The sequence below is a fragment of the Tursiops truncatus genome, chromosome 3 (genome assembly GCF_011762595.2).
Source record: "Tursiops truncatus isolate mTurTru1 chromosome 3, mTurTru1.mat.Y, whole genome shotgun sequence".
NCBI classification, from domain to species: Eukaryota; Metazoa; Chordata; class Mammalia; order Artiodactyla; family Delphinidae; genus Tursiops; species Tursiops truncatus.
Window position 1 is genome coordinate 36,024,037 of NC_047036.1, and position 12,451 is coordinate 36,036,487.

Consider the following 12,451-nt stretch of genomic DNA (forward strand, 5'->3'; position numbering starts at 1 on the left):
AAATTTTCTAAACTTAAAAACAGTCACACTTAAAGCTCCTTTTTTTTTTTGTGGTACGCGGGCCTCTCACTGTTGTGGCCTCTCCCATTGTGGAGCACAGGCTCCGGACGTGCAGGCTCAGTGGCCATGGCTAATGGGCCCAGCCGCTCCGCGGCATGTGGGATCTTCCCGGACCGGGGTACGAACCCGTGTCCCCTGCATCGGCAGGCGGACTCTCAGCCACTGCGCCACCAGGGAAGCCCTAAAGCTCCTTTTGAAATATGTATTTGTGAGTGTGTGTATATATTTATAAAGATTTGTAATTTCAGAACTTAGCCTTGACTGAGAACTGTCCTAGAAAGAATATGGGCATTTAGCAACAGACCTTTCTGACTGTATTTTTGTTTGTTTAGGGGATTACTCACATAGGCTACACAGACCTTCCCAGCCGAATGGCCACTCAGGCCAGCACCCTGTATTCCAACAACATCACCAAGCTCCTGAAGGCCATCAGCTCTGACAAAGACAATTTTTATTTTGAAGTGAAAGATGACTTTGACTTTGGTACAATGGGTCACGTCATTAGAGGAACTGTAGTGATGAAGGTAAGTGAAGAGATCTGTTTCTCCTGTGTTTTCATTATATATTTGTTTTAGGATTTTTGTTTACAGAACGATCCTATTTTGGAATTGGAATATATTCTAATAAAGTATCGATGTGTTGGGTTTATGCCAATAAAAATTGTTTAAAAATGTAGAACAGTTTAAAGAAAAATATTGCAAGATTTATATACATGTGTGACTCACCTAAAATATGCATTGCTTTTGATAAACAGAAACAAAAAAACAGACAAAAAACCCAGAATTGAATAAAGTAAAAATTAAATATTCCCCCTCCCCCACCTATCTGCTTTTAAGTTTGTTCTGTATTCTTCCTTATATGTTCTGTACATGTACTAATTGTACATCTATGTATGTATGCATGACACAGACATTATTTATATACATGTGTGATATATATTTATATAAAGTGATATTATAAATTACGTGAATTTCTATATTTATTTAAAATTACTTTTCAAAGAAGAGTTTTTCCCCAACACTGGATTGACTGAATGCTGGATTAAAAAGTGCTATTTTTCTGATTTCTGTTAGGATGGCGAAGTGATCTTCCCTGCTCCCACACCGAAAAATATTCCTCAAGGTGCCCCAGTAAAACAGAGGACAGTGGCTGAGCTGGAGGCCGAAAAAGCAGCTACTGTCACGCCCTTCAGGAAGACGATGACATCAGCTTCTGTATATACAGCAGGTGAGGGTCCCATCTATGAAGATTTAGTCCAAATTCTTTGAATTTTGTGAGTTATGTATTAATTGTCAAAATTAGTAAATGAAATGCTGTTGTCCTTTGTTGGATTCCATCAGGACTTGGGCCTGTTAGAAGCAATTTTCACATACATGTCATCTGTCCCACCTCTGTGGACGTGGAGACTGCATTGTGTACCCTCAGAGATGCAGGCACTGGGATAAATGCTGGATTGAATGAGTGTGAAATAATACATAGGCTGTTAATACTTTTATAGAAAACATATAAAATATAGTTAATATTTTTATATATATCAAATATAATGAGTATCGATGTATGACAGATTGTGTTGGTGTTAAGTGCATGTAAATGTGGTTATTGGTTTATTTTTTGTGGTTTATAAAACATCACTTGTGATTATCTGCACCTCTGGGTAAGACTGGGGAACCAAATATTTGCATTGAAGAATAAACAGTAAGTTATTCACCTAGTAAAAAAAAAAATTCAATTTAAAAATTTTTATCTCTTTCTTTACAATTTAACATAGATTCTTTGTTTTCTAATTCACCTTCATGAAGGCAGTAAAGAATTATCATAAAATAATGATAAATATTCATTCTGGCTATGAACTGTTAGAGTCTGAAATATGGATATTTGATTTTAAATTGGTTTCTGTCTCATAGAATGAAGTAAAAATGTTTAGATTTGCTTAGAGCCAAAATAAAAACAAAACAAAAGCCAACTATAAAGAATAAGGACCAGTACAAAGCACACAGAATTCTTGTAGCCTCAGCATTCTCCAAATTCCCATGTGAGTCCAGATGTTTTAAAGCTAAATATGTAACTCTCCTTGAATAAAGAGCAAGTCTCAGCAAAATGACTGAAAAAGCCTTTAGTTGCGAACATTGTGAATAGATGGAGCAGTGTCCCTATTTGCTCTTACTTGTTAAAAAAAAAGAAACCATGTTACTGTTTTGTGCATGGAGAGTATTGTCAGCAGGGTTGTAAATTTCCATTTCTCTTTACAATTCATAAGGAAATGTAGTGAGGCATGAATGATGATTTATTTTTCTAGGTTTCTCTTATGTTTATTGAGTCAAGGTTTATTGCATTTTAATAGATATGACATTGGCATATTCCAGTGAATAAAAGGATGGCCTTATATTTATTTTCTGTACCCTAAAACTTCCTCCTTTATAATAAAACCAAGCGTTTTTCTTGTGTATTTGTTAGGAATCTATTTGACTAGCATTCTTCAAAGAATGTAATTTGCTTTTTTTCCCTTTTCTTTTTTCTCTGTTTTTCTTTTCTTTTTCCTCTGTTACACAAACTAAATGTAGCACATTTGACATTACTGAATGTATTATAGAAAAGACTTTAGTTTATTAAATAGTTAATAAGAAAACCTGGGGCTTCCCTGGTGGCGCGGTGGTTAAGAATCCGCCTGCCACTGCAGGGGACACAGGTTCGATCCGTGTCCCGGAAGATCCCACATGCTGCGGAGCAGCTAAACCCATGCACTACAACTACTGAGCCAGCTCTCTAGAGCCTACAAGCCGCAACTACTGAGCCCATGTAGCACAACTACTGAAGCCCACGTGCCTAGAGCCTGTGCTCCGCAACAAGAGAAGCCACTGCAATGAGAAGCCCACGCACCGCAACAAAGAGTAGGCCCTGTTCACCGCAACTAGAGAAAGCCCTCACGCAGCAACGAAGACACAATGCAGCCAAAAATAAATAAATAAAATAAATAAGTTTATTAAAAAAGAAAAGAAAAGAAAACCTTCAGATGTGGGATTTCTATCTTAGATGCCCAACACAATTGACTGCAGGTTATGGTAATTTAGTGCTTCTGAACTAATGTGGGCATTTAATGAGTGCTAGGCATTGTGCTAAAACACTTCACGTGCCTTAGCTCGTTTATTCCTTATAAGTACTCAGTAAAGTGGGCATATTATTATTTTCTTTTTCCAGATGACGACAGAGAGGGTTAATAATTTTACAGATGAGGGTACTGGAGCACAGAGAGGTTAAGTAACTTGCCTGAGATCACACAGCTGACAAGCAGTAGAGCCAGGATTTGAACCAGGCAGTCTGGCTTAAGAAAACATGTCCTTAAATATAACCCTGTACAGCCCTTCTCTGATGTTTAACTGAAACACAAAACAATATTCTGTCTAACTCTCCCTCCAGATGGTTAACAGGCCATCCATTGGAACACTGGAAATCTTGTATGTGGGTAGGAAAATAAAACTACAGAGACTTCCCTGGTGGTCCAGTGGTTAAGACTGCGTGCTTCCACTCCGGGGGGCACTGGTTCAGTCCCTGGTTGGGGAACTAAGATCTCACATGCTGTGTGGGGCAGTGAAAAAAATTTTTAAAAAATTTAAAACTACAGTCTTATTGACTGATGTAAAGTAAAAATGAATGTCAATTGCTAATGTTCCAGCTATGCCACTTATAAAGAAATAGTTTATATCAAGGGATAAAAGTACCTTATTCAAAAAAGTTAAATTCCAGCTTTCTGGTCACCCATTATCAGTTGGTTTTCACTGACCACTAGGTAACCCTTTCCTCTGTTGCAGAACAGCCATCCACATGTTTGCTATTAGGAAAGGCGATAATTAAAGATGTATGTTGAGAGCTGACTGTTTGTATTCTGCACATTCTTAATTTAATTCGTATTTTTTTTTTTTTTCCTTTTCTTTGTAAAATCCTGTTTGCTGACTTAGTGTTGGGGCTGGAGCTGACTACCCTGGCCAGCAGTCCAGTCCAGATTCAGGAGCAATTGCAAAACTTCTGTCCCGGGTGGGTGGAAGCCATATGTTTTGGGGAGGTGCTGGAGTGAATGAAATCCTTCCTACTCTCTTAAAATCCTTCTTCCTCAGCCAAATCTGAGAGTGACATGAACTTGGCCTCACAGAAGTCTGTCTTATAAAGGTTGTGTGTTGCCCAAGTAGAAAATGCTTTGGTAGATCCTTTATAGGCCTATAATTCTGGAATAAAAACACTTGTATAAACACATGTGGCACTGTCAGTGAAAGTTAAAATGGGGAAGAGGACAAGTTATACAGAGGAAAATGTGCAAATTGTTATTAAGGTGACTCATAAATTTTACTAGATGTTTAAAATTTATTTTATTTTGGGGAGTGGTGGTCAGGAAGTTGAATTTTGTTCGCAATACCTTTAACTCCCTTTCACCACCCCTCTTCCCAGTCATGGAACATCTCAAAAAATCTCATTATTGGCAAGGGTGTGGAATTTTAAAGCATTGACTGTCCCACATGTTTGTTTGTGTGTGGGGGTGTGTGTGCTTTTAATCCTCCCGAGATAATTGGATGTGAACTCACACGCTTTCCTCTCTTTCTCTAGGTCTCACTGGGATACTGGGTTTGGGCATTGCGGCTCCCAATTTAGCCTTTTCCCAGATGGTGACCACTTTTGGCTTGGCTGGCATTGTGGGCTACCACACTGTCTGGGGAGTGACCCCCGCTCTCCACTCACCACTGATGTCTGTGACTAATGCAATCTCAGGTTTGTTCGCCTCTTGTTTTCCCTCAATTTAGGTTTTCAAGGGCTTATTCAACTCTAGGAGTGCTTTCCGTGAGGTTTATAAAGTCTGTGTTTTCCAAATTGTAGGGCTTGGCATCTTGGTGGTTGTGGTGACTCGGGCTCCCAGAGGGTGCAGAGGTGGGGTTGGAAGTGAGAGGCCGATGGAGTGTGTCATACCTTTGGGCTGCTCCTGTTGCAAGCAGTGCAGAGCTACTGTTCCTTCTTTCAGTTATGATTTCCTTTAAAGAAGGGATTCCTCTGATAAAATTTGGAAACAGTGTTTCACAGCAGCAGCATGGGCCATGCAGGGTCCACACAGCTATGTGGACAGATGTGGGAGCTGCTGTGGCTTGGAAACCATGGCCCCACTGGGCATCTCTTGCACAGGCATGGCTTTCAGGATCTCCACCGGGAACAGGTCCAATTCCAAGAAGTACTATGCTCAGGAAAGCCCAAAGCTATGGGCTTTCACCATCATATATTTATTGTTCATGCATAGTATTTTCCAGTTGTGTAACCACCAGAGGTCCCTTTGCACCATGAACGATGTTGTCTAGTAACATTACTGATTTATATCTTTATCAGGGGAACAGAGCTAGAAAGTAAAGGTTAAAATTCTTATGCAAAAGGAGAATATGTTTTGGTAACTCTTTGCCCACAAAAGTACTTCAGTGAGAATGTGTGTGAGAACTCTCTCCTTTATGATGCATGTGCTTGTGAGGTCTTTCAGCGATGACATTTGATTTGGCAGCACGACTATTAGCTACTGTTTAATATATCCATGCTTTCTTCCCAGGGTTGACCGCAGTTGGTGGGTTGGTGCTGATGGGAGGACATTTGTATCCTTCCACAACTTCTCAGGGCCTTGCTGCTCTTGCTACATTCATATCCTCAGTCAACATTGCAGGTATGAGGACAGTGAAAGAACCCAGAGTGCGATTTTTAGTGGAGACACGAGAAGCAAATATAAATCAATATAAAACAAACATTCTGATTTTTAAGAATTTAATCATGCCTTTAAAAAATGTTTCACTCAGATGATAAATGCTCTGTGTGAAGGAAAATTAGTTATTTTGCCCATTGGTAAGTTTTAGAAACTATTTGATAAGAGAACACCCCTCCCCCTGAATGCCCCAAAGGTTAACTACAATGCCTACAGGTTAACTGGAAAGTTATTTAATGCATAGTTTTGAATTAAGCTGACTTAGAGCTATCACCATAACATCTTTAAATGGGTATAATTTTAGATAAAACTTTAGCCTTTTGCCTTATCCTGGCCTATGTTCCTGAAAACTGAAAGCCTAGCACATCACTTGTATATGAAACTCATTCGATGATATTTTGTAGCTATAAATTCTTTAACGTGTCCAAACAGACCTGGTGCCAGCTGATACGGTAGTTTTTCTTTTATCGCTTATTATAGGGTTTAACAAACAGAATAACCTATTAGAAGAAAACCCCTGGCCTTTGATCTTCTGCATTCCCGAGCTGTTTGAATGGCTGTTTATTGTTAGTCATGCAGAAATGGTTGGTTTTATACTCTGAGAGCAAATTTTCTTCCTAAATGTATTAAGGGTTCCTCCCTTCAATGTAACTGGCTTGAATAATAGAATAACTTCTAATTTCGAGGTTCTGAAATGTTACTTAAAATGATATTTATTCCTAGATGATAAAGATGTGCTTAAGATAGAAAACTTGTAGCCCTTTAAAAATTACGTTGCTCAATGAGATACCTCTTTCTGTTTTATATTTACTTTGATAAGGTGGCTTTCTGGTGACTCAGAGAATGCTGGACATGTTCAAACGTCCCACCGACCCCCCAGAACACAATTACCTGTATCTGCTCCCTGCCGGTACCTTTGTTGGAGGATACTTAGCTGCCCTCTCCAGTGGTTATAACATTGAACAAGTAAGAGTCTCTTTTGAAAGCTTTTACTTTTGTACTGTGTCTTCATCCCAAGTAGACCTAACATTATCATTACCAAAATTCAAATTCTATCAAGCAAATACGACAGTAACTTTTGAAACATCTTGGTCAAATAGAGCATTCTCATCCTCTAAGAATCAGGACCTTGGATTCTAGAGACAGATTTGCCTGCCAAGTCTGCAAGGATGGGTTTACCTGTTTGTCCCTAAGTTTTTCCACATGTAAAAAGAGGCAAGAAGTTTATTAGTACCCTTTTTATGTATCTGGCTGGATTGTTGTAGGGATACAATGAAATAATCAGTAAAACATTTTTATTATTAGATATCATTAGTCCTTTTCCTACTTACTTTCTTCCCCTGTGGATCCAGGAGATGTTATGCCAGTGCATTTAAAAAAGCTAATTTAAAAATGCATGCTGTGTAGAGAAACAGAAATAATCACGTTGAACTTTGAAAGTTCCATGTCTAAATATAATTTATAATAGAGACTCAACTTTGTTCCAAACTCAGTCATACCTTTCTTTTCAATGACTATTTCAGCCTCTCTGACAGCTGAAAAATCAGGTCTCCTTTGGTTTATGCTGTTTCTAACATGTACTGTTTGTTGAATGAACACAATCTTTTTTGAGAAGAGTTAGAACAGTGAGTCAGGGAGACGTATGTCTGCATCCCAGATTTGCTATTTACTGATCGTTTGCCCTTAGAAAAATTATGTGACCTCTTTAAGCACTGGTTTTCTCTTTTATAAAATGAGGATGATGATTCTTTCCTCCTGCGACTCTTATGAGACTGAGTTACAGCATAAGTAAAGTATACAGCATGGTCTCTGGCACTTACAACCTCAGGGGATGGCTCACTTATAGCATTAGGTCAGGTCTAGATCCCATAATAACTCCATTTAAATTTAGGTACTTTTATATGCATTTGTATGCTATCAAGTCCAGAAGAAGCCAATGTACATAAATGGTATAATTGCAAGTACAATTTAAAGTATTTAATATGGTAATATCCTTAATGGATAGGAAAATATATTGAAATATTTAAAAAAAAGAGCTCTATTGGTCCTTCAATTGTCTAAATTTAAAATTGTCCTTAGAGAATCATGTTTCCTCAAGAGGAGTTCTCCTTAAGCTAGTAGACTGAAGGTTTTGATAATCTCTCTCTTTCTCTTCCCTTTCCTTTGAAAAGATTGTGTACCTGGGCTCTGGCCTGTGCTGTGTTGGTGCCCTGGCCGGGCTTTCCACCCAGGGAACTGCGCGTCTTGGCAATGCATTGGGCATGATTGGGGTGGCTGGAGGCCTGGCAGCCACCCTTGGAGGCCTAAAACCGTGCCCAGAACTGTTAGCTCAGATGTCTGGAGCAATGGCTTTGGGCGGTACCATTGGTAAGCACTTGTGGGTTTCTGCCTTTATGTAAGTCCATGCCCTTTGAACACCTGATGGCAGTTAGGCTTAGAGATTTAAGAATACTTTTTTAGGAGTAAGAACTTTTTAATTGCACTTCAGTTTCTGAATATACGTATTTCTGTTTGAGGCCCATATTGATGAAGGAATTAAATTGCCGTAATGGAAGTTGCTTCAGTAAATATTCTTTTGGCAAAAAGTCATCACAGTTGGTGTAATTCTCATTCAGAAGTAAACATTTTAAAACACTGAGTAATATCATCTGTGTCAAAAGAGTGGGCTGAGAAATGCCTTGTGCTCAGTTCTTGTTTTCCTTTATTGACTCTGTCCAGTTAGCTGATAATTGAACAGGGAATTGGAATACTTATATGTGTACTATCTATAGGCTCATCTTTTATTCTGCTGGGTATAAATAACAGCAGAAGATTCTGCTTCAGAGACCTGTTAAAAACGTGAAAAACACGTGCCAGCAGAAAAAACACTCTTTTCGTCTTATTCAGTGGTGTGCTGGGGTTGGTTGGTAAATTTTCAAGAATCTTTCGAGCTGGTTATTAAACACAGCTATTATCAAAAATTAAATTATATAAACTTAAAAATAAATAAACTAGAAACAAAGGTAATAATCCTAAACACTCATGACTTTCTAATGAATTCACTAGCTTTTATTATCTCTGCTTTTGAGATTATCCATGTGTCTTGTGTCTGTGTGGTAGAAATACTATGTAATGATGGGGCTTCTGTACATCTCTTCCTGAACCCATATTTAATGACATCATGTTGGTAGCGTGAGAGCAGCCATGGCAGTTGTATTTACACCATGGAAATCAACAAATCTATGAATCTGTGTTTCATTTATTGTTTTGTTCATTGTCCATACCTAGTAAGGTGATGGAGAAAATATTAATAATGCAAGCTTAAACTTAAAAGTGTGTTTTGTCATTACACTGTGAATTGCACAAAAAAATTGAGCAAATATTCTTCCAGTACTTGGAAACTATTATCAGATTCAGCAAAATTGCCACTCACATGGTTGACAGTGAGTGAAGTTCTTATATACATCTCGTTGTTTCACTCTCGTCTTACTTGTTAGAGTAAACAAAAATCTCAACCAACATTCGTGTGGGAACCACACTCATTCATCAGTTGCAAACACTAGGTTGGCTACATATACCAGAATTTGGTAACATTCTGTGAGTCAATTGGTTATATGAAACTTACAGTAAAGAGTATTGTATATATTTTTATTGTTTAAAAATTGTGTGCTGCATACATTTTTATGAGTAAAAACTCATGTATGTATTTACACACGCACGTTTTTATTCTGAGGGGCTGGTGGTTAAATACTTACCAAGCACAGCATTAGCTTTACATCTCCTTTTATACTTACCTGGGAAAGCTGTGCATCCTTTCTTGACAGTCCCTGGAAAAGCACTTGAAGCAAAATGCTTGTGCTGTAGGTTCATGGCAGGACAACCTTTAGGCATGATCTTTGCAAATGTTGTGAGCCCCAGTCCTTCTATTCCCCCTACCTGTAGCCAGGCAACTCCTTCAGAGTCTCCTGATTTGGTTGTTTACTACTCAGATATTTGCATTTCATTACCTTTGGACTTGGCTCCCATCCACTCACCTGAAAACCTAGACCTTCTTCATATTCCAGCTGTTCCTTGTGTGCTCAGGGGCAAATGTTGGCTGATAGGGAAGAGAGCCTGGGTTATTCATGCAGTGGGGGGTTTTTAAGGGGTTTAGTTGGAGCTTTAAGTAATCTGAAGAAACGTTAGTCCGGGAGAGTGTTCAAAGGTTGTAAGGAACGTTGATGCTGTGTGTTTGGGTTCTTTGGAGTTGGGCGTTGGTGAGGTGTGTTGAAAGAGCCTGCTGTTTGAAAGGGTATTTAAGCCAGTGTTCTTGCCAGAATAGTCCCTGTAAGAGAATATTTTGCCAGGAAGCAGATAAATACTTAATTAATGACAATGATGAATAACCTTAAGAGGCCTTTTTTTAAACTGAGGTATAATTGACATATAATATTATACTAGTTTTAGATGTACATAATAATTTGATATTTATATATATAGATTGCAAAGTGATCACCACAATAAGTCTAGTTAACATGCGTCACCATACATAGTTAAAATTTTTTTTCTTGTGCTGAGGACTTTTTCTTTTTTTTTTTTTTTTGCGGTACGCGGGCCTCTCACTGTTGTGGCCTCTCCCGTTGCGGAGCACAGGCTCCGGACGCGCAGGCTCAGCGGCCATGGCTCACGGGCCCAGACGCTCCGTGGCATGTGGGATCTTCCCGGACCGGGGCACGAACCTGCGTCCCCTGCATCGGCAGGCAGACTCTCAACCACTGCGCCACCAGGGAAGCCCGTGATGAGAACTTTTAAAATCTACTCTCTTAGCAACTTTCAAATATGCAGTACAGCTTTATTAACTATAGTCACCATGCTGTACATTCCATCTCCAGGACTATTTATTTTATTACTGGAAGTTTGTACCTTCTGACCCCCTTCACCCATTTTGCCCACCCCCCATCCCACCTCCCGCCTCTGGCAACCACCAATCTGTTCTCTGTATCTATGAGCTTGGTTTTTTGTTTGTTTGTTTGTTTGTTTCAGATTCCACATAAAAGTGAGATCCTATGGTATTTGTCTTTCTCTGTCTGACTTACTTCACTTAGCATAATGCCCTCAAGGTCCATCCATGTCAAGATTTCCGATTTTTTATGGCTGAGTAATATTCAAGTGTGGTCTTTATTGGGTTGTTTCTCAAAGGTCTGTCAAGTTTTAATTTCTCTTTGACTTTCACTTTCCAACAGGACTGACAATTGCGAAACGCATCCAGATTTCTGACTTACCTCAGTTAGTTGCTGCTTTCCACAGTTTAGTGGGCTTGGCAGCTGTGCTTACGTGCATAGCTGAGTACATTGTAGAATATCCACATTTCGCTATGGATGCAGCAGCTAATCTTACCAAGACCGTGGCCTACCTCGGTACTTACATCGGTGGTGTCACGTTTAGTGGGTCTCTTGTTGCCTATGGAAAATTGCAGGGTAAGTGATTCAGTATAACATAGAGGTAAATATCTATTATTTAGGGTGTTTAGGGGTCCATTTCAATTTCAGAAAATAGCTTAGTAGTGGAACCTGTTAGGTGAAGAGTATTTGTATGACACTATGAAAGTTTTTTTTTCTCCATAAACATGGCTTCCCTTTATTGATCCTTACAGATCTCACAAAGCTTTGAAGCCATGTTGTCTGCAGACAGCTAGTGAAGGAAACTAATGCACAGAAATTCACATAGAGGGACTAGTTGACCTTTGATAATGTGTATGAACAAAATAACGTCTTTATAATCCTTGGTTAGAGATGCTGGTGTAACAGTCACAGAAATGATTCATACATTTTCCAGAATAGAGAGAGGCTTATTGAATAAATTTGTGTGATTAGTATACAGTACTTACTTTTAAAACAAATACACATTTTAGGGGGCTAGCCTGGCAGCTTTTGCTACCGCTAAAGCCAATCATGAAAATAGAAGTGGAGGGGAAAACCTCACATAGCTGCTTTCAGTGTTTTCATGAAAAAGCAAGTCTCTAGAGAAACTAGTTTGTCATTTAAAAACCTGGTCTTGTCTCTCAGTAATCAAGTCATTAGAATTAAGTGGGGAACTTCCATGAAACTTAAAAATCACAAAAGAACTTAAAGCGTACGATATTGTCTCACGCTTTGTCTTTATTATTTTATTTTTTTATGGAGCTTATATTCTTGGGGAGGAGACAATCAAAAGGAAGATAAACCAAAAAATAAATAAAACAGCAGTGGCAACTTTTACAAAAGAAACAAAAAGGGGCTAAGAAAAGGAGAAGATGTACCATAAGTAAGATGTTAGTACGTGCTTTGTCTTTAGAACCAACTAGCAAACAAGGACCCTTCTCCCTTGGGCTCAGTTGATACAATCAGAAAGGCTAATGTTCTAGGACTCTGTTTTGACATTTTCAATAAATAAAACCACACTTAACTTCTGTATTGGTCATACGGGGGGAAAAAAATCACTTTTCATGATTCCATGACAAAGAGTAAGGAAATTGTTGTGTGATCAAAGTAAAGGACAATTAAGTCAAGCCCTACTTTTCCTACTTCCATTAATATTTATGTGTAAGAACTCTAATTTACTTTTATGTTTCAGTAGCTGGTGATATAAAGTGATATTTTAAGTAGCATGTTTTTATCCTAATGTTAAATTTTGGTGGTTTAGGATTAAATGATACACACTTAAGAGTGTGTGCGTGTG

General features: G+C 38.6%; 1 protein-coding gene across 8 annotated transcripts in view; it reads left to right on the forward strand.

The window, feature by feature from the left end:
- Nucleotides 1-12,451, forward strand: part of NNT (nicotinamide nucleotide transhydrogenase) — a 93,043-nt gene that overhangs the window by 45,889 nt on the left and 34,703 nt on the right. For 7 of the 8 annotated variants that reach the window (XM_033852850.2, XM_019930059.3, XM_033852851.2 and 4 more), the window contains 7 exons: nucleotides 393-584; nucleotides 1,134-1,287; nucleotides 4,654-4,815; nucleotides 5,630-5,740; nucleotides 6,597-6,742; nucleotides 7,948-8,143; nucleotides 10,978-11,211. In XM_033852850.2, the coding sequence (XP_033708741.1) occupies nucleotides 393-584; nucleotides 1,134-1,287; nucleotides 4,654-4,815; nucleotides 5,630-5,740; nucleotides 6,597-6,742; nucleotides 7,948-8,143; nucleotides 10,978-11,211 (1,195 nt within the window). The remainder of the gene's footprint in view (nucleotides 1-392; nucleotides 585-1,133; nucleotides 1,288-4,653; nucleotides 4,816-5,629; nucleotides 5,741-6,596; nucleotides 6,743-7,947; nucleotides 8,144-10,977; nucleotides 11,212-12,451) is intronic. The other variant, XM_073802092.1, reaches the window with a different exon arrangement.